Source organism: Electrona antarctica, assembly GCF_951216825.1.
Source record: "Electrona antarctica genome assembly, contig: scaffold_189, whole genome shotgun sequence".
Lineage (NCBI taxonomy): Eukaryota > Metazoa > Chordata > Actinopteri > Myctophiformes > Myctophidae > Electrona > Electrona antarctica.
Window position 1 is genome coordinate 17,501 of NW_027638691.1, and position 21,644 is coordinate 39,144.

At 43.4% G+C, this 21,644-nt stretch overlaps 1 protein-coding gene across 1 annotated transcript; it reads left to right on the top strand.

Annotated features, from left to right (window-relative positions):
• The first annotated feature begins 10,103 nt into the window (after positions 1-10,103).
• Positions 10,104-20,603, top strand: LOC306917837 (mediator of RNA polymerase II transcription subunit 14-like). The gene is made up of 14 exons (XM_079530738.1): positions 10,104-10,201; positions 14,340-14,470; positions 14,575-14,652; positions 14,745-14,902; positions 15,075-15,272; positions 15,400-15,532; positions 15,878-15,954; positions 16,052-16,225; positions 16,320-16,528; positions 16,795-16,989; positions 18,179-18,352; positions 18,494-18,710; positions 18,847-19,027; positions 19,236-20,603. The coding sequence occupies exons 2-6, from the start codon at positions 14,434-14,436 to the stop codon at positions 15,490-15,492; spliced, it is 564 nt and encodes a 187-aa protein (XP_079386864.1). The 5' UTR covers positions 10,104-10,201; positions 14,340-14,433; the 3' UTR covers positions 15,493-15,532; positions 15,878-15,954; positions 16,052-16,225; positions 16,320-16,528; positions 16,795-16,989; positions 18,179-18,352; positions 18,494-18,710; positions 18,847-19,027; positions 19,236-20,603.
• The last annotated feature ends 1,041 nt before the right edge of the window (positions 20,604-21,644 follow it).

The window sequence follows — 21,644 nt, forward strand, 5'->3', positions numbered from 1 at the left end:
TCAAGCCTGTTTTCTCAACTCTGTGTTTTCTGCAATACATTACTCTATAAGCCATATCTCCAAAACTGGTGGGTCAAACTGAACAACCAATGTCAATTTGAAGCTATTCATTCCTTGCTTATGACATGAAAACAATAATAATAATAATAATCCAATGGCAGCCCCTCAGTCAAATTTAGTCACATATGATGATTGACAAATATAAATGTAGTACAGTTATATTCACACGAGAGTTGTGACTTACTACGTGTTGCCACTCTGACACTAACAGGACAACTCTTCTTATTGTCGAGGACGGCATAGACACTTATCAGGTACTCAATGTCAGGCTTCAGCTCCCGAATAGTGGCTAACTTGTGGTCGGCAGGCACACGCATGTCCAGCTCCAGCCCTCCGAGGGCCGTGGGGACGTAGGTGATTAGGTACTCTGTCACTGTCCTCTCATTGGCCCAGGACAGCTCCACGCTCTCTGAGGTGACCTCCACTACTGTCAGGTCTGTGGGTGGTGAGACTGTTGGAGAAGGTTGGACATTAGGGGATATACATGGATGGAAGAGAGTGTCAAAATATTGGAAAAACTCAATCTTAATGAGTCTTTAAGATTAAAAAAAGCCAAATTCCTTGGCATCAGTGAGACCAGAAATATCATGTGGTGTAGGCAAGAAGGGAATAGCTTGGCAGCAATGGAAGGGAAGGTTGGTTCTCCAGCAGCCTTGGGGCTCATCTCTAGACAGATTTCAGAGCAAATTAAATATGCCACTTATAATAAAGTGGACGAGGGAGTTGATATTATTTCACTTTTTTAATTAAATTCAAAGGAGCTTCATTGGCATGAGAAAACATACATCTACATTGCCAAAGCAAGTGTCAAACGTGAATTCCTTTCATGTATGATGGTTTAAACTTTACAGTCAATGTGTTTATGTGATGTTAATGATGTGGTTTGTTTTCTTTTGGTGTGTTACAGTAAATGATCTGCCTGCAAGCACCGTGTTGGGTTTTAATTGAGGCTAATGCTAACGCCTCATCTCGCGTGTCGGCTAACTGTACACAAAGTTATAGTGAGTGAATGAGTTTTGGTTTAATACATAACAAAAAGCAGGTTACCGGTATTTGTTATATTATTATTTGTTGTATTATTATTATTATTATTATTATTATTATTATTATTCAAATATTTGTGTGGCTGAGTAATTTTCATTGCCAGAGTTACCACGACAAATGTTCCCCTTTCGGAGTGCGTATAGTTTAAGTTAGCGTGTTGAACTTCCTATGGTGGGATCAAAGCATTACATGAGGCTAACTTGACAAAAATCCGAACAGTGTCCGTCTGTCTGTTTCCAGCTAATCCCTAAATGCCAAAGCCGAACCTCTGCCCCACATTTTACAGAATGGCCTTTTATAGCGTCACCATGAGGCACATTTTTGAGTGGTGTAAACCACTCCTACAACTGGCTTTTGTGTGCAGAAAAAAATGACCATGGTTGCTATGTTCAAAATAATTTCTGACGTAATTAAATCACACCCGGGTGAACTGGATGACCGTAGCAACCGTGGTCATTTTCTCTGCACAGAAAAAGCCAGTTGTGAAATCACATCCGGGTGTGATTTCATTACGTCAGATCAGAGCTGATCAGGCTACATAATACCTTACCTTATTTCATTACGTCAGACATTACGTCAGACCACAGCTGATCATGCTATATAAAACCTTACACCACTCAGTTCACACGGGTGTGATTTTTTATATTACTCCTACAGATTTTATCCATACAACACCAAATCGGTACACATTATGGCCCTCATTTATCAATTGAGTGTAAATTCTGCCCCAAATTCGAGTGTAGGTTTCGTAGTACACCCACGTCGCGTCGGCATTTATAAAGTGATCGCAAACAGCTGATCCTTCCTTAATTTCGTTCGGACGTTTATAAATGTGACGGCTGAAATCTATCTGGCACGCCCTATGAAATCAAGCCTCGCCCTCGTTTTTGCGACATGAACAACTGCAGTACGACCTTGGAAACCATAGTTACATGACGAAAAAAGTAAATAAAAAAGTCACCCCCCCTCTCATACACACACAGACGCACGCACGCACACGCAACTTGCAAGTCCAACTGGTTTGTTGTAGCCTATCTTAAATAAATAAAGAACGAACACCTGTATGAATTAAATAAAGCTGTAGCTGTAGTACCCTGTCTGTTTCTCCTCTCGCCTCGCTTGCCTTGCTGCCCACACACACACACACACACACACACACACACACACGCACATACGGGCTGTGGCCCAGTCAGTTTAGAGCTGGCCCAACTTTGAGCCTTGTGCATGCAAATTTCTGGTTAGTAAACCACAGCATGCAAGCCGCCTTTGTTTTAAAATGGTTCCCCAAACCGTTCACAGTTCACACTATCGGCCGGGGATGCCTTTAGATGCCTGTGACAGCCTCTCAGCTGGTCAAACAATGCTGCTCCGCTGTTCTACGACAGAAAAACAGCCGAGGACAAAGCGTACGACAGCTCCCGTCCGATGTTCCATATTACATCCTGATTGGCTAAGATTGGCTTCCAAAGTTTGCAGCATTGGTCCCGTTGCAACAAAATGCCTCAAATCATGAACACAGCATGCGATTTACGTGACATTTTAGAAGCACATTCCCACAAGGCAGAGGAAGAAACCCCACCCTTTTCACATTGGCCTGTTATAGTGCTACCAGTAGGTTGATTTTTGCAAAACACGTTTTCGTAACAAAATGCCTCAAATCATGAATGCAGCCTCCAATTGCAATGAAAGGCATGAGAAGAAATGGAACCCTTTCACATTAACCTACCTGACCTTGTGAAGAAATGGAACCCTTTCACATTAACCTACCTGACCTTGTGAAGAAATGGAACCCTTTCACATTAACCTACCTGACCTTGAAGAAATGGAACCCTTTCACATTAACCTACCTGACCTTGTGAAGAAATTGAACCCTTTCACATTAACCTACCTGACCTTGTGAAGAAATGGAACCCTTTCACATTAACCTACCTGACCTTGTGGACACCTGTGCTCCGAGGAGCCTTTTCTCTAGTTGTTCTATGATAGTTGTCATACATCAGCAGTGAGGAGTTTACTCAGACTTTCTACCTCTATATCCCTAATACTAAATTAAATATCATTATAATAATACACAACTTAAATAGGGTTGCAACATCTCTCACCTGCTCTCTTCAGCTGGTTTACTTCACTTTCTAACTGGATTGTGTTCAGGATCAGATTGGCGTTGTTGATAGCCAGCTGTTTTTTTTCACTCATTAAGGTGTCATAGTTGCTGGCCAGCTGTTTTTTTTCACTCATTAAGGTGTTGTAGTTGCTGGTCAGCTGATTTTTCTCCTGCATCAGCCGGGTATTCTCCAGGGTCAGGGCATCGCAGTTAGGCTTCTGGTCATCTGTAACAAGGATTGTTAGGTTTTGTTACATGTTTCCACACAGACAGATTTCAGTGTGAGTCACCACGAGTGCAGCTGAGCTGACAGAGCCAGATTGTAACATGCTACGTTCTATGTGGAACTTGAATAAATGTGTAAGCAGCTACAAATGCTTTAATCATCTTTTCTTGTAGTATGAGAGGAAGGAATGAAACATCATCCAGAGTCAGGTTGTTTGTGGCTAAATTATTTGCAAACAGACCAAAAGGTGATACTAAAAACAGTTATAAGACTGTGACTGTGACTGTTATAAGAGTGACTTAGCTTCCTAGTCGACACTGAACCCCATTGCTGAGTCTCACAGCAATGGTGTTACCAGTCTGCACCTGGTCATGCTTTGACACTCTTGTAAAAAATGATTACAACATTGTAATGCAGATCAAAAGACTTAGACCTTGGACTACTCTAAATCTAGTTGAAACTTAATTTTCTGATCAAATTACGTCAGCAAACTGATGTTTGTCGTAAATGCCATCTTAAAAACTAGAAGACATATTGAATTTATATTGGCAGAATTTAATTTGTCACGTCAAAATACATAAGTTTTGATATCTGGAGTGGGTATCTGTGCACGTAGCCCCTTAACTCAAACTAGGTTCAGCACAAGTCCCCTCCCTTTCTACATCTAACAGGATAGGTGAGACGCCCCTACTCCAAAGTAAGTGCCCAACCAACCACATGAACTGAGTGATAAAAAAAGGGAAAAAAGTGAATTAAATGGTAAGTAGCTTTCCCCAAAAACATGAATAAATGAATGAAATAAAAAAAATAAAAAAAATTGAAATGTTGTCTTCTTCACTCCTATTAATGTCCAACTCCCAAAATGCAATATACCAAAATGGATTGGAATTCACCTCTTTCACATTTCAAATGCAATAACAAAATGAATCGTAATTCACCTTCTTCACAGTTCAAATGCAACAACAAAATGAAATCGTAATTCACCTTCTCAGTTCACAGTCACACTATTCAACCGTAGTTTAACGATATGATCTTATTTTTGTAGCAATCATACACTTAATGAGGGCTCAGACTTTGTCACTCTACTATCAAGTTCAGTAGAACTAAATTAACATATCTCTGTCCCATGGAAAATAAAAGAGAATACCAGTCTGCTGGAATAGCAGGAGTAGATGAGATGAGTCACGAGGAGGTTGCAGTCTGGATGGCAGGGAAACACCTTTTGTTCAATTCCCCAGCTGATTCCTCACAACAACGGTCTGCCTGTCAATCACTGTCACACACTCGCCTGATGTGAATACTTCACTTTAGAACTCCTGTCTGGTCCGCAGCGAACACCATTCACCTCCCCACGTGACCAATGTCTCTGTATCAGACGCAATGTTCTGAAATGTATCTCCCGAAACTTATTCCAACTGAAATCTTAAATTAGTCTAATAGTCTCGCACGCGATACAGCCACACCGCATCAAAACACTTAATTAAAGCTGAAAACGTCAATCAGCTCTCAACTCCGTTTCTTCTCTTGTTCTTACGGACAGTCTGTCCAACCAAACAGTCTCTCGCTGTCTTTGGATACGAGCCCGCTCCAAAACAAACACTGCGACGAAAAATGTAGTATTATTTTATCACCTGCACTCCTCGGTAAAGCGCATCACTGTCTGTCATTGATCAGCTCAACCTCTCGCCTGGATACTTTGAGAGGTATCTCACTGTAGACAGCAAATAATTAGCATATTTTCTGCGACAGATAAAACGTCTTCCTCTCTACCTGTCTGTGCACACCTCTTCCTGTCTTCCTCACATCTGACAGGCCAGTCTGACGTAACACTGCCCTCTCGGGACAAAGTTTTCAGAATAAAAGCTTGTAAGAATACTTGTACCCCTTACACATAGCCATGCCATATATCAAAATAAACCTTAGGATGTAGGATTAAAAAACAAGTTAAAAAAAATATGTTCTATTATATAAATATCGGCCTCTGAAAGTAGCATGTATTGTCAACAAATTGTTTTGTGACAGTGTTTTGTGACACCAAGCCATCTTCTAACCTGTATTTTGATATATAGTATGTTCATATAGTTGTACCAGTACAATGTCTATGGACGCATGTTTCTCGAAAATATGTTTGAGAAAAACACAGTTTTGAAGGAAAACACATCCATGGGAAATATTTTGATAGGACTTGGTGGCCATAATAGATCTCAAAGGACAGCATACAATGTCTACTTTCAACCCCCCAAGAAAGTGAGTTTCTACCATCTTCCACTACGAAATTAAATGCACTTTGTCTGACCAAACACTTGGGAATAGAGTGAACAAAATGACATAAACAGGCATAACTGATATTTGAACTGTCCTTTTATTTTAGCCACAAATCACATCAATCAAAATGACTTACTATAAAATATATACACACACACACACGCACACGCACACGCACACACACACACACACACACACACACACACACACACACAGTGTGTGCAGACTGTAGTATTAACTGTAATGTGTGTAATGTAAAGCTGTGCAATGTACTGCCCCCCTGGAGAAGCTCATCTGTCAAGAAGAGTGAGACTGGCTCACTGGACAACGCACCACCATGGAGGTGCAGCTGGCCTGTCAGCATCTAAATGACAGAAATACGCAATTATTCGCATAAAAGCATTGTTTTTATTCGTGTAGTATACATCTGGTGGAGCTGTCTGGTGTACCCGACTACGGATAATCGGTTGAAGAAGGATAGTATACATCTGCTGCCATTCATTCATTTCAAACCCTCTCAGTAACCATGTGTAAATATGTAACGGTATACAACTCATTCAAACACTTTTACTGCAGTGTTGATTTTGACAGCAGATTCTAGTTTTAGTCATAGTCTCTTGAATAGTTTTTATTTTGTTTTAGTCACATTTTAGTCACCTGGAATGTTTGGATTTACAAACACAGGATATGATGTTATTACCCAAAATGCCATGGACTGTGTATGGCAGGGGCGTCCTCCTCCCTGAGCCAAGCTTGCACCGAATGCCTGAATAGCCGATCTACAAGCTCACAACACATTGCAGCGCGACGCTGCAACACGGTGTGAGCTTGTAGTGAGCTTGTAGAGCTCCATGGCATTTTGGGTAATGACATCATAGAGCCCCCTGTCATGACAATAAACAATACATATTCTCCGTCTTTGTAGACAGTAAATAAAAGGAACAAACATTTCTCATCTTCAGATCAGATATATAGCCTATAAGACACGCTACAATATAAAATACAAGTGCATAGTATACAGTTGAGAATATAAAGGTATCGTAGCCCCCCCCCCCCCCATAATTGTACTTGTAAAACTGTGATGCGACAATATATGGTTCTTACCACTGAACAGATCGGAAGGATATACCGTCGTCCGTCTTCGTCGCGTCTTCAATCGCCAACTAGATCGCTGTCCTCAGCCGACAACTGCTGGGTGGGGGGGGGCTGTTTCATGGCTCAGATCACCGTTCCACTACTCCAACAGACCACGGAAAATCTGGGACAGGGACCCCGGGTACAGCCAAACTGGGGCTCGGGGATTGAAGGCCTCTGGGACTCAACAGTGTCGCCACGGTGTTAGCGCCGACTGACTAGCCTGTCCCCAGTGTACCGGCGGCCCCCGGCGAGAGTTACACAACCCCCGTATGGAAATAAAGTGGGTGGAACGTTGCTTTGTAGTAGAGGAGACTGAACAAACAGTCACAAAGGACACGCACATCAATACCTATAGGCTGGGTGCTGGATCAAAAATAAGTCATATAAGAAATGAAAAAATCGGCACACCAATTCAGGCTCCCAAGTATCTTTACTTTAATTTGGTAACATTTCGGGCCGAAACGTTTGCAGACCTTGGAAGGTCTGAGGAAGGGCTGCGGCCCGAAACATATAATATAGGCCCATCAAAAACAAAAAAAAGTTGTTGTTTTGTTTTTTTGCCAACCTTGCCAACCTTGCCATGCCCCCCTTGCCACATGTCCCAGTGCAGCTGCACACAGCGGCCTATGGTTAATCCGGCCCTGTGTGTGACATGAAGGTACAACGATAAGGGTGCATGTGTTTAGTCCGACACCCCACCCAAAACCCTACCCTAACCCTGACTGTCTTAACAGGCCACGTACAGTATGTATCTTGGGAGCCATGGCAGGGTGATTCTTTTGATTGATTGATTGAAATATTTAATAACAGTTCGCTTTAACGGCCACGCATGTTGTCGGACTGTCTGACCAACGTATATACGCCCCAAAAGATACACCCCACGTTTGTAACTTCATAGCTTTTAGCAGCAGCTACAATCCAAGTTGATCTGGCTTCAACTGCAGCTGCAAAGCTACAATCCAAGTTGATCTGGCTTCAACTGCAGCTGCAAAGCTACAATCCAAGTTGACCTGGATTCAACTGCAGCTGCAAAGCTACAATCCAAGTTGATCTGGATTCAACTGCAGCTGCAAAGCTACAATCCAAGTTGATCTGGATTCAACTGCAGCTGCAAAGCTACAATCCAAGTTGATCTGGCTTCAACTGCAGTGAAGTATTATTATATATCAAGTTGTTGTTTAACCATTTCCACTCACATCCGTAGAGGTCTTGAATCCCCTGGCGGTCATCTGCTGGCAGCTGGAAGTCATCAGTGTCAATCCATTTGTAGTCTTTATGCATGATGGACGATGTGTTGTCGGAGTGACCCAGACCCAGGCTGTGGCCCAGCTCATGGACCGCTACCAGAAACACATTGTAGACACCTGGATGGATGGAAGAAGAACTCCTTCAGTAAAATAAAATAAAATACGTTTTTGTTATCCATTTGTTTTTGCGTCTGGGGCACCACCTCCTCCTACATGTTTAGGGAAGTGGTGCGGGCAGATTCTTCTCTTGAGAGATTATTTGGGGGGTGGGGGTGGTGGGGGGACGGACGGACGGACCGCAGAACAGAAGATAAATTAGTGCAAATTTCCGCAACGTAAGCACCATATCTCAATATATGCCAGACCCGCAGTGTCTCTGCTTTCTTGCTTGCAACCTCGTGTGCCAACCCGAGAAATCTCTGGTTTCTTTAATCTATTAATCTAGAATGAATTAGTATTTTATAAGGCTGTCACGATTCTCGATTCGTATCGAAATCAAATCGAAATCACCATGTGCACGGCCGTCCGTTTATTCACCCCGGAACGTTTCTCACAGGACGAGTTACAGCAGCCTGTCGGACTTATATGCCAGTGCACAACCAACCCAGCCTGTAGCTCATTGCGGTGGCATCATCAGAGCAGACAACAACACACCCAAATTCACCCAAAGGAAGAAGCCGTTTATATCGCTGTTTATATTATTATATAGTATGGTTGTGTACAATCGCGCAGTGAAAGGTTCCATATGGGGCTGCCTGGAGTCTGGACTAGCGCTGGCCTCCACGCTATGGCTGCTTCGACATGTATCGCATCGTGATGGAGACGAGGACCGCAGCGCGAAGCTGTGTTCAGTGAGAGACATGTATCGCATCGTGATGGAGACGAGGACCACAGCGTGAAGCTGTGTTCAGTGAGAGACATGTATCGCATCGTGATGGAGACGAGGACCGCAGTGTGAAGCTGTGTTCAGTGAGAGACATGTATCGCATCGTGATGGAGACGAGGACCACAGTGTGAAGCTGTGTTCAGTGAGAGACATGTATCGCATCGTGATGGAGACGAGGACCGCAGTGTGAAGCTGTGTTCAGTGAGAGACATGTATCGCATCGTGATGGAGACGAGGACCGCAGTGTGAAGCTGTGTTCAGTGAGAGACATGTATCGCATCGTGATCAAGACGAGGACCGCAGCGCGAAGCTGTGTTCAGTGAGAGACATGTATCGCATCGTGATGGAGACGAGGACCGCAGTGTGAAGCTGTGTTCAGTGAGAGACATGTATCGCATCGTGATGGAGACGAGGACCGCAGTGTGAAGCTGTGTTCAGTGAGAGACATGTATCGCATCGTGATGGAGACGAGGACCGCAGCGCGAAGCTGTGTTCAGTGAGAGACATGTATCGCATCGTGATGGAGACGAGGACCGCAGTGTGAAGCTGTGTTCAGTGAGAGACATGTATCGCATCGTGATCAAGACGAGGACCGCAGCGCGAAGCTGTGTTCAGTGCGAGACATGAGGCAGCCAGCGTGGAGGCTGACACCAGTCCAGTCCAGCCCATGGAACCTCTCCCTGAAGCTGCTACATTAGAGCGCCGGAGTGAGCTCCTTTAGTGGGGCTAATGTTATAGCCCCGAGTCCCGACTCCAAGTACTGTATGATGAAACATGAAACATGACTGAACAAGCCATGTGAACCATGGCTAGTATAGTTACCAGCTACACTCTAACATTTAACAGGCTGGATCATCCAGTTTAGGTGGAAATATGGAGTAGGTCTAACTCAGTTTCTCTCAACTTGTTGTTATAACTAATTTAAAATAAGTTAATTGGACTTTCGGTCAAAAAAGATGTCTAACTTGATGTGTTTGATTTGGGTTAATTTAGAAAAAATAAGTTTTGAAAATTAAAAATTAGTAAAAGTAAGTTACTTGAACATTAGAGTCGAACGAGTTGGGTCAACTTGGTAAAAGTACTTTGAGTTTGAACCATTCTTCACGCATGCGCACTCAGCAGGGCGGTACTTCTCTGAAAGCCCGCGCTGCTGTTCACTGAATGCACTTTCAGGAAGAACAACAACAGGTCATGCAACTGTCTCCACTCTCCGCAAATACGTTTTATATTTGGTGAGTAGTCCTACATATTTTATCATTTCTCAAATCGTTTCACTGTGTTGAAATTGTGTGTTTTATCTGCTTCCCTACTGTTTAGAGTTTTATCTGTTTCCCTACTACTGTTTATCGTCTACAACGGGCATGGTGTTGTTGGCTGCTTTACAAAAACACCGCGCAATGCAGTAGTTTTGACTTCGTAAAACAGTAGGCTATTTACCAGACTCACTGAAGGGTATATAAAAGCCCCTTCTACCAGCGTGTGTGTACGGGCAGCAAGTGAAATGATTTCACCCATGTTTGAGTGACTGCGAGACATGACGAAAATGTAGCCTTTTTTCAAGCCTTGTTGTTGTTACGTTCGGTTCGGTGTGTGCTGCTGCAGCTATACGGCCGTAACGTGTCTCTCTATAATCTGCAGCAGCACACGTGTCTGCTGTAACATTAGCAGTTGTTTGTGTTCATTAAATCGCCACGTTGTTATGTTTATGGGTTAGGGTAACATCCCTTCACTTATAGGCTATTGCACGTAGCTTTTAGGCTAACGGCTAGCTAAAGCCATAAGGGAAAGTCAGTGACGTCACACAGCCCCACTACCCCTTCCGTGTGACTGTGACGTCACGGTCAAATCCTTAGTTGACTGTTGGCGTCTGTCAAATGTCATCAAATGGTCCGTGGCTATAATTGCCAATAAATAATGGATCTTGAAATGAAATCGGTTGAAAACCACTGACTACTAACTTTGATCACTTGAACTTGAGGTTACTGCATGGGCAAATGTTGTAGACTAGTCGTTTTTGGAGAGGTTTATACTGTAGATTAAAATCAGCCATCGTTGTAAGCTTTGTCACATTCAGCATATATTTAGTGTAGAGGGAAATATAATGGCAGAGGATTTAAAGGGATAGTTTCGAATTTTTTAACTTAAGCTGTATGAAATACTTGCCATTAATATAGTGTATTAATTGATTGCCTGGGTCCCGTGGTGGGAGTTCTGCTCTGGTTTTGGTCAATATTAAGTAGTTCCGGTCATTTTGTGGGGGGCACAGGGGGCCACCAAGGGGCCAGTGAGGCGCTCCAACGTTGAAGCACTGCACTGGGCCCTAGTGGTAAGAGCCTAAGAGGACCACCAAAATGTGGTGGTCAAATGTGGAAGTAGACGTTCTGAGATGGACTCCGGGTGCTTCAAAACGCCACTGAGCAACTTCCACTGACATGAATAGCGGGGGGGGGCGGAGCTTCGCGCCAGTTGAGTCTCTATCCTTCTTTATACTCTATGGGGGGCTTGGGGGCCACGCATTAAAAGTAAATGAATCCACAAAACTAACGTCATTTGTATTGTTGACCCATTTCTAAAATATTAGTGCAACTTTCGTTCATTTTTTACCCCTCTATCACATGGAACTATGTTTTTTTGTGTCCATATCACTACGCCCAAAAAATTGTTCCATGTGATAGAGGGGTCAAAGTTGAACGGAAGTTGCGCTAATATTTTAGAAATAGGTCAACAATACAAATGACGTTAGTTTTGTGGATTAATTTACTTTTACTGCGTGGCCCCCTGTGCTCCCCACAAAATGACCGGAACTACTTAATATTGACCAAAACCAGAGCAGAACTCCCACCACGGGACTCGGGCAATCAACTAATACAGTTGCAACCACTATATTAATGTAAAGTATTTCATACAGCTTAAGTTAAAAAAAATCGGAACTATCCCTTTAACCCATTCTGGGCGGGAACCCTGTTGGTGTTTTAAGCATTATGTTATACTTTAGCTATTCAAAGATAGCAGATCTACAAGCTCATAGCGTGCCACTGAGTGCTGTGCTACGAGCTTGTAGATCTATTTTTGAAAAATTGTGAAAATGTGGCATAAATCTTTGAATATATATTCTTTCAGAGCAAACGTTTTTAAATCAAATCTTTGCTTCTGGGGGGTCCCTGGAACAACATATTTTCAGATGGGGATCGGTGGCCAATTGCATATATTTTTGGGGGCCCTTGACATGAAAAAGTTTGAGAACGAAAGCTTATTCTTCACTTGCACAATGTAGGAGGCGGGACTAAGGGGTACTTCCTGTTGGGATATCACCCCTGTGTTTGCTTCCTGTCCATCGGGAGTGCATGTAAGTCAGTCATTTTCTACGGACAATTATAGTATTTTCTCGTCACTTGTAATTTTTTTAATTACGTTTAAAAAAAACTTTTATTCATATGGTTCATTCATTTACCATTTGTTTTTATTGTAATGTTTTATTTAGGGTTTTCTTCTCAAGGGGAAAGTTGTATGCTCCAGTGCCTGTCTGTGCTGCTGCACTATAGAGTGTCGCAGTCCCGCCTCCTACCCGGGACCAGGAAATGAAATCCAATGCATTATTCTCATAGACATTTCGTAAAGTATTTATTTAAAGACGGTTACGCCGCGGACAAAGCCAACTCGAGTCGTGACAACTCATGACAACACAAACAATATTTTGGACCAAACAAATAATTAGAAAGAAGAAAAACAACAAAAAAAGTGTTGTAACCTGCCGTTTTTTTCTTCTTTCTAATTATTTGTTTGGTCCAAAATATTGTTTGTGTTGTCATGAGTTGTCACGACTCGAGTTGGCTTTGTCCGCGGCGTAACCGTCTTTAAATAAATACTTTACGAAATGTCTATGAGAATAATGCATTGGATTTCATTTCCTGGTCCAGGGTAGGAGGCGGGACTGCGACGCTCTATACATACAGGAATACAGTACAGCGGAGTGCAGTACAGTACAGCGGAGTGCAGTACAGTACAGCGGAGTGCAGTACAGTACAGCGGAGTGCAGTACAGTACAGCGGAGTGCAGTACAGTACAGCGGAGTACAGTACAGTACAGCGGAGTGCAGTACAGTACAGCGGAGTGCAGTACAGTACAGCGGAGTGCAGTACAGTACAGCGGAGTACAGTACAGCACAGTACAGTACAGCACAGTACAGTACAGTACAGTACAGCACAGTGGAGTACAGTACAGTACAGTACAGTACAGTGGAATACAGTACAGTACAGTGTAATACAGTACAGTACAGCGGAGTACAGTACAGTGGAGTACAGTACAGTGCAGTACAGTACAGTACAGTACAGCGGAGTGCAGTACAGTACAGCGGAGTGCAGTACAGTACGGTACAGAACAGTACAGTACAGTACAGTACAGTACAGTACAGTACAGTACAGTGGAATACAGTACGGTACAGTATAGTGGAGTACAGCACAGTACAGTGGAATACAGTACAGTACAGTACAGTACAGTACAGCGGAGTACAGTACAGTGCAGTACAGTACAGTGGAGTACAGCACAGTACTGTACTCCACTGTACTGTACTGTACTGTACTGTGCTGTACTCCACTGTGCTGTACTCCACTGTGCTGCACTCCACTGTACTGTACTGTACTGTACTCCACTGTACTGTACTGTACTCCAGTGTACTGTACCGTACTCCACTGTACTGTGCTGTACTCCACTGTACTGTACCGTACTCCACTGTACTGTGCTGTGCTCCACTGTACTGTACTGTACTGTACTGTACTGTATTCCACTGTACTGTATTCCTGTATGTATAGTGCAGCAGCACAGACAGGCACTGGAGCATACAACTTTCCCCTTGAGAAAAAAACCATAAATAAAACATTACAATAAAAACAAATGGTAAATGAATGAACCGTATGAATACAAGTTTTTTTTAAACGTGACGAGAAAATACTATAATTGTCCGTAGAAAATGACTGACTTACATGCACTCCCGATGGACAGGAAGCAAACACAGGGGTGATATCCCAACAGGAAGTCCCCCTTAGTCCCGCCTCCTACATTGTGCAAGTGAAGAATAGTAGACTCTTGTCCCCCTTGTCTGTGACAACAAATTAAGATATCTGATTGTAACATATTTGTAATACATTGCTTGACATGAGCTCAGCTAAAATTCAGAGATTTTGTATATGCAGGATTGTTCAGATATTTGCTACACTGCCCTGTCCTCCATAGGCCAGTCAGTATTATCTTGTCAACATGTGACATTTGGTACCTTCATTTCCAAGATATAATTTATGAATGCACATGGGACACAGAGAGTTGAATGCATGTATATGTTTTCTTATTGTTCGTCTGTTTTTAAATGTGTTTCAGCATTTATTGAGACCGCATTACCGACTCTGTTCATTCCTATTCTCGAGCCCTGTGGTCGCTCTGAGTGCCTGCATATCTTTGTAGACCTGCATTCATGGTTGTTCCAGCCCATGCTATAGTATATGCAATAGGTAGGTAAAGGGCAAACGCAAAATAAGTTAAAGAACAATTATAAGGTTAACATCAACCTGTGTTTTTCATCTCTAAACCTATACTAACAATCCCTACTCAACAGACCAGTCCATGCTGGATGACATCAAGAAGACCATCAACGATGACATGAAGTGTATTATATCTTGGCTACAGCAGCTAAGTATGTCCATTGTCCACCCCCTGAAATTATACAAGGATAAGAATTTGAAATGTGAAATTCTTTAGAATCGTAATCTCTTTCTCTCTGTCCAGGTTGTGGTTGGGTGAGCAGCGCTGTCGACAGTCTGAAGCACCTCCCCACCGTGTGCACAGATGTCCTCCACCTCAACAACGCCACGTCTCATCCTGTAGGCGATTTATCCAAACACAAGCTCTTCATCAAGCTCATGCGACTACCACAGTACTACATTGTGAGTTACTCATGCATGATTCATGAAATCAATGGCAGTCCTTTATTAAATTACGTAATCACTCCTTTGCATGGGCTTTTCCATTCTTTTACAATCTCTTTCTTCCTTGGTTCAATTATCATCTCTTATTTTCTTGCCTCTCTTCTTCCCACTCATCTCTCCTTACCCATAGGTTGTGGAGATGTTGGATGTGCCTGGTTGTCCTACAGACCTACAGTACAAGTATTCCTTCCTCTCTGTGTCGCAGCTGGATGGCGAGGATGGACAATTGCCATGTGCCCAGCTCCTGCAACTCTTCAAACCCAACGTTGAGCAACTTGTCCAAGACACCATGACAGGGAAAGGGGCCCGCCCCGGAACAAATAGGAAGGTAGATATGTGTAGAAGAGTCTAGGATCAGCTTACTGGTATTATGATTTGTTGTTTGCTTAGTATAAAGTAGCTTCTTTTGATATGTTGTGTATGTTGAGATTACATTTCTCTGTGTTGTGCATTAGATGTCTGGAGACCAGAGGGCTCTGGAGCCAAAGAAGCCCAAGCGATCTGTAGAGATGTGTGCCTTCAACAAAAAACCTAGTGGCCATGTGTGACACCAACATGCTCTTCATTGGCCTCAAAGCAGAGGTACAGGTATGTCCCCATATCTTAGGGGTCTTGCTTATAGGACACGTCATCGGCACATTGCTGGCCTGGCCTGGAATCGAACCTGGGACACCCAGGGCCTCTAGTTGTGCAACACGCCTTTTATCACGTTTTGCTTACCACCATTAGCTTCTGAGGGGTGTTATTACCTCCCTCCCTCCCTTTTTGATAAAGGAATCAAAGACCTTGTTTCCGGCTTTCTCTAACAATCTTCCTCACTTTTGTCTTCCTATGAACACATCCAGCCATTCTTTTCTGTTCTTGCATCTAATTTCCCCTCCTCACGGTTCACCAGACTAATGTGCATGTCTGTCGGCGTGTGTGTGTGTCTAGCTGTCCAACATGGAGATCCCCAACCAAGAAGTCCAGGTGGAGTGAGACGGATGCAGTCACGCTATACGCCTTCTCAAGTTAATACACACACACAAGCACAACCATCAAACTATTTCAAGAAATGTTGCTGAAAATATACTGACCACAAAATCGCTTATCTCTCCCTTTCCCTAGAATCCCTCCCAGTAAAGAGGTAGGAGAGGAAACCCAGAGAGCTCTAGAACGCTCCCTGTTGGACTGCACCTTCTGCCTGCAGGGCAGGAACAACCACACCTGAGTGGCTGAACTGGTGCTGGCCAACGGCACAAGGAGCAAGGTGTATACACACATACAAAGCGATCACCTCAGGTGTGTTGAGTTATGTGGTTTTTGTAGTTTTCTTTTCTTTTCCACCACATTGTCTTAGCCTCTAAATGTGTCATCCCTCATTTCATCCAATCAGCCTCGTGCCCATGCTGGGTCTGACACAGCGCACCAACACAGCCTACAGTGTTTCTCCATCCTACCCCAGTCAACCACACACATCCGCCTGGCCTTCCGCAACACATGTACTGCAGAAGCTGAGGGGTGGTGGCCATTCGAGACAGTGCCTACAACCTCTTCGACAACACAAAGATCATAGAGGGCTTCTACCCGGCCCCGGGACTCAAGGTATTGGCATAGTGACAAGGCAGAGTTACGGAGTGCTGCATCTTATCTAGGATAGACGATGACTCTGCCGAAGCTACCTGGAGATAAATGCCTGTACATACTGGGCCACATGGAGCGAGGCTCATTGGATGTTCCTGTTAAGCCTAGTTTTTCCTAGCCCGTGTTTCCACACAGAAGGCATTGTGTGTTGCAAGCTAAACCTTAAACTTTGTCTTTATCATGTTCTTCATTTTCCTCTACTCTTGTTTATGTTACTTCCATTGCAGACATTCCTCAACATGTTTGTGGACAGCAACCAGGATGCTCGCAGACGTGATGGACACCCTGGTGAACCAATTGCAAGCCCAGCAGCAGCAAATGAAAGGTGGTGCGGGAGGGGTGTACCCACCACTCATGTCGCCACCAACACCTTACCACACCAACGTAGCCATCACCCTCCATAATGCCCACCCAGTCACCAGGTAAAGATACCATGTGGAGCCCAGCTTTTATGTTTTTTTATGGACTGAAGAAGTCTACAGTATGTGTGTGTTTGTATATTAAAATGCATTTAATTTAGGTATTTATTGCTGCCTGAGCTTGTCAACCCACCATCAAAACATTCTGTTTTCCAGTTCACACTCATCGGCCACGCTCTCTTGGTTAAAGGATAAGGCTGGCGTAGGTTTTTTTTCAACACAACAGACTAAATAAAATGGAGTTCTATGATTTGCGGGATATATTTGATTTGTTTTGGGAAGATGTTACTTGAAGAAATGTTTCGTAGGCTATGTTGATAAGAAAGAAATTTAGTCTGTCCTAATTATGTGTAGACATAATTGTGTGTCTAACATGACAAACCATGTTAGAGCATAATAATAATAATGCGTGAGAGTGAGTGCCCTTTTTGATTGACATGAGAATCATCTTGTTTGTGTCATAAACATTGGACACACGCCTCATTGCCTAGCAGGTAGTAAAGGTTCATACATAGTCTGGATTTTCGGTGGTTAGGTGACCACCGAACTACAACACGACGTCACAAGCCGCTGTGAAGAGCAAACCACTGCCCCAGCCCTTCTCTCTGTTTTTACTCACCACCGCTCAACGTTATTTCAGCTCCGGTGGTCACCTCACCACCGGAGTGGTGGTCACCTCACCACCGAAAATCCAGACTATGTATGAGCCTTAAGCATACAGCCAGTCCTGCTCCTTCCATCCTGCACTGTCTCAGTCCCCCAGCCGAAGCTTGCGAGGAACTTGTCAATTTATACCAGCCCTTTGGTGTGCTGTGCATGTGTACAGGGACCATCCATACCTCTGGCTCCCGAGTGGAGCACTGAGGGCACCCTCTCCCTTTGGTCCTACCCCATCCTTTCTCTTTGGGGATAGCCATGGGCCAGAAAAGCTTTGCCAGCCCCCACGGTAAACTGACATGGGGTTAATTCTAATCTGAAACGGCTGGGCAAGGACTGGCTAAACTAGTGATGTTTTGTCTAGTCACTGCTTGGCCTTAGGGCAGTGCCACACAGAAGTTAGCTAGCCAATAGCCAATAGGTCTTATGAAGTGAATCGACAGTGGGCACACTAGTGCATGCATTTGGATTTCTTTGGGTTGGCAGGCAGTAAGTGAAGTCCATGTGGCTGCTGATGACTGACTTTTTTGCCCAGGTGCTCTAGATCCCAGTTCTCCATATGCCATGGTGTCTCCAAGCCAGAGTGGCCAGTGGCCAGGCTCTCCCCAGGTCCCAGGGCCTTCTCCAGGGGCACGTATGCATGGAATGTCCCCTGGAAACCCATCTCCACTCGCCCATCGCTGACCCTCATTCGCACGTACTGTGACCAGTAAGCATTGCTCTCCTTTGTACAGATTATTTTTGTCTGTCCTCAGACACAACTGTGAGATTTACCAGCAGCATCTTGATCGTGTACTTTTACTTTGAAGAGAATGAATCATGAAATCTAACTTAATGTTTGTTTGCCCAGGTTCCCAGGTCATGCCCAGTAGTATGCCTTGCCTCTACCTCAGCGTCCATGGGCTCCTTCTATCCCCACCATCCTCACTGACATGCTCTGGCTCCCCTCAACCATGCCCTGCCTGGTGCCGGGCATGGCAGGGAGCTACCTCTCCTCCACTGGAACGCTTCTGGGCTCTGTCATCATGAGACACCACCTGCAGAGCATTATCCAGAAAGAGGCCAATGTGAGTGTTGCACAGCTCCGCAGGGCTTTTACGTAGAGTGTCTTTCTAGCCTCTTTCCTTCCATTTACAGTAATTCATCCAAAAACTTCCCATTGTTTCTTTGCTAATTCATCCCTCGATTCCCTCCTTCCTGCAGCTGTCCATCGTGAACTCCAACGAACCAGGTGTCATCATGTTCAAGACGGAGGTGCTCAAGTGTCGCGTGGCTCTAAACCCAAAGAACTACCAGACGCTGCAGCTCAAAGTTACACCGGAGAATGCTGGCCCCTGGTCACAGGAGGAACTACAGGTGCTGGAGAAGTTCTTTGAGACCACGGGTAGGTGCATGTTGTGAGCTTGTAGACCAGTACTGTAGATTAAAATCAGTAATCGTTGTAAACTTGTGTCACATTCAGCATAGATTTAGCGTAGAGGGAAATATAATGGCGGAGGATTTAAATGAATGGGGACTTGAATTATTGTCTATTTTATATTCAAGCTATTATTATTGTTGTTTTACATACTTGGCTTAACTTTTGTTCTCAGGTGTCCGGCTCATCTGGGTTCACCGTCCGTCCACCTGTCCCATCCACCCGGCCATCTCACAGATAAGGTCACCTCATCACCTACAGCACCGCCCGCCCACGGCAACACCCACTGAACACCGACAGCAACACCATCCGTAATGCCCACCTCAACGCCAACCTCAACATCAGACACAGACTGCAGCACAGATGACACAGAGAGCCTGTCCACTGCTGAGAGAAGAGAACACTGGCCTTCGTGTGTCGCTTGGTGCCGCGAAGCTAACAGCTATTATAGGTTATGATATAGAAAGACCAGGTACACTTCAATTTGAAAAACATTTTCTGATGCTGATGGATGGGAAAGTACAATGTGCCTTGGAGGAAGCTCAACCTTGCAGACATTTTTCTAAGTAAAAACAGTAGCTTACCCTTACTGACTGTGAAAACTGCTGGCCATCGTTCTACCACGCTCGTTACAGCAGGCTTCTGATTTACTATCTCTCGTCTGGGTAGTGGGAATGTTTGGTCTATACGTTTTGAGATGAGTGGCATTTGGACGGTTCCAAGAATCATGAGAATCATTCTGCCATTTTTTAGGCTTTTTGCATTCTTTGTCAAGTAAAGCAAGCAAATAATTGCTTCACCTCTTTTTGGCAGCTTGATATCCTTGCTTGATGGCGGTAACTCTGGATTGGCTCTACTACTATTACCCCCATTTGCTAGTACTTCCTCCACTACTCCATTTCTTTTTTTTGAGAGGGACAGACAGTAGGCTGACGGGAAAAGGGGGAGAGAGATGGGGGAGTGACATGCAGTAAAGGCCGTCGGGATCGGGAGTCGAACCCGCGGAACACTGCCAGACTCGGGCTACCGGCCAAGGTGCCTGGACCGCTGAGCCACAGCCCAGGCCCACTACTCTATTTCTTCAAAGCTTTGAGCAAAAGTTGCCCATCTTAGTTATGATAGGTTACCAGCCTTGCCATGGTTCGCCATAACCACGCTCAGAAAGGCAATGGTGCTTTTGCCACACTGATGTACTCTTCTGGCTCTGGATATACTTTGAAACTGTATATTTTCTCAGCAAGATGCTGTAGTATGTTATGCTTCATATCTCTTGATAAGTACAGAAGTGTTCCATCTCTCACATAAGCACGATTGAAGTAGGTTGAAGTTGACAGATGTTTACTGTTCAAGACAGTATTGTACAGTAAACAATACTGTCTTGTACAGTAAACATACAAATCAAATGTTTACTGTACAAGACCATTTATAATTTACTGTTCAAGACAGCATTGTTTACAGATGTTCTGTACAATACAGTATATACTTATACTGTTTACAGAGTTTTTCTTGAAGCTTACTGTACAAAACGGTATTTCTTTTACAATTTCTTTGTGAAAATAAACATCAGTACTTAATGCATTGTTTTATTGGATTATTGTTTTGCACATGAAGATAGTTGTAATTGTATTGTAGAATTAATTTGAATGCATTTATGTTATTGGATTCTCAGGAAAGGAAATGCAATTAAGGGATTCAGGCTACATATAATGTTTAAGTACTGCTTACTCAGAATAAACATGTTTTATAGTACTGCACACTCAAAACCAACTAGTTCTGCTAACTCAGAATAAACATGTTTTATAGTGCTGCACACTCAAAACCAACTAGTTCTGCCAACTCAGAATAAACATGTTTTATAGGGCTGCACACTCAAAACAAACTAGTTCTGCTAACTCAGAATAAACACGTTTTATAGTGCTGCACACTCAAAACAAACTAGTTCTGCTAACTCAGAATAAACATGTTTTATAGTGCTGCACACTCAAAACCAACTAGTTCTGCTAACTCAGAATAAACACGTTTTATAGGGCTGCACACTCAAAACAAACTAGTTCTGCTAACTCAGAATAAACAAGTTGTGTAGTGCACACTCAAAATAAACAAGTTCTGCTAACTCAGAATAAACACGTTAGTGTAGTGCACACTCTGAATAACCAAGTTCTGCTAACTCAGAATAAACAAGTTACTTCAAGTTACTTGTACTGCTTACTCAGAATGAACGAGTTACACTAACTCACTATTCTGAGTTTAGGTTAACTTGATTCGATTGAGGCAATGAGTTTCAGCACTTTTATTGAGTTAACTCAACTCGTTGAATTTTACAGTGTAGCGCCCCTCAAAAACAACTAGAGGCAAAAACAAAAGCTAGTGGCTAGCGCCCATCCGCCCCTCAAAAACAATGTTTTATTGCTTAATCTGTAGTCACTATTCATTGATTCACTGGCATACCTTTGAAAAAAAAATTATTCACTGTTATATTGAAATTAAAATGTGATTTATTGAGATGAATTAATTATAAGGCCTCTAATTAGATTAACATTTTTAATCGAGCAGCCTTATTATTTACTTTTTATTTTATTTAGTT

Bases quoted from the DNA above. Each gene is read 5' to 3' on its own strand.
- LOC306917837 (XM_079530738.1), top strand. From the start codon at position 14,434: ATGGTTGTTCCAGCCCATGCTATAGTATATGCAATAG. The intron at 14,653-14,744 runs GTATGTCCATTG...CTCTCTGTCCAG, and splicing joins ATCTTGGCTACAGCAGCTAA to GTTGTGGTTGGGTGAGCAGC. The intron at 14,903-15,074 runs GTGAGTTACTCA...CCTTACCCATAG, and splicing joins GACTACCACAGTACTACATT to GTTGTGGAGATGTTGGATGT.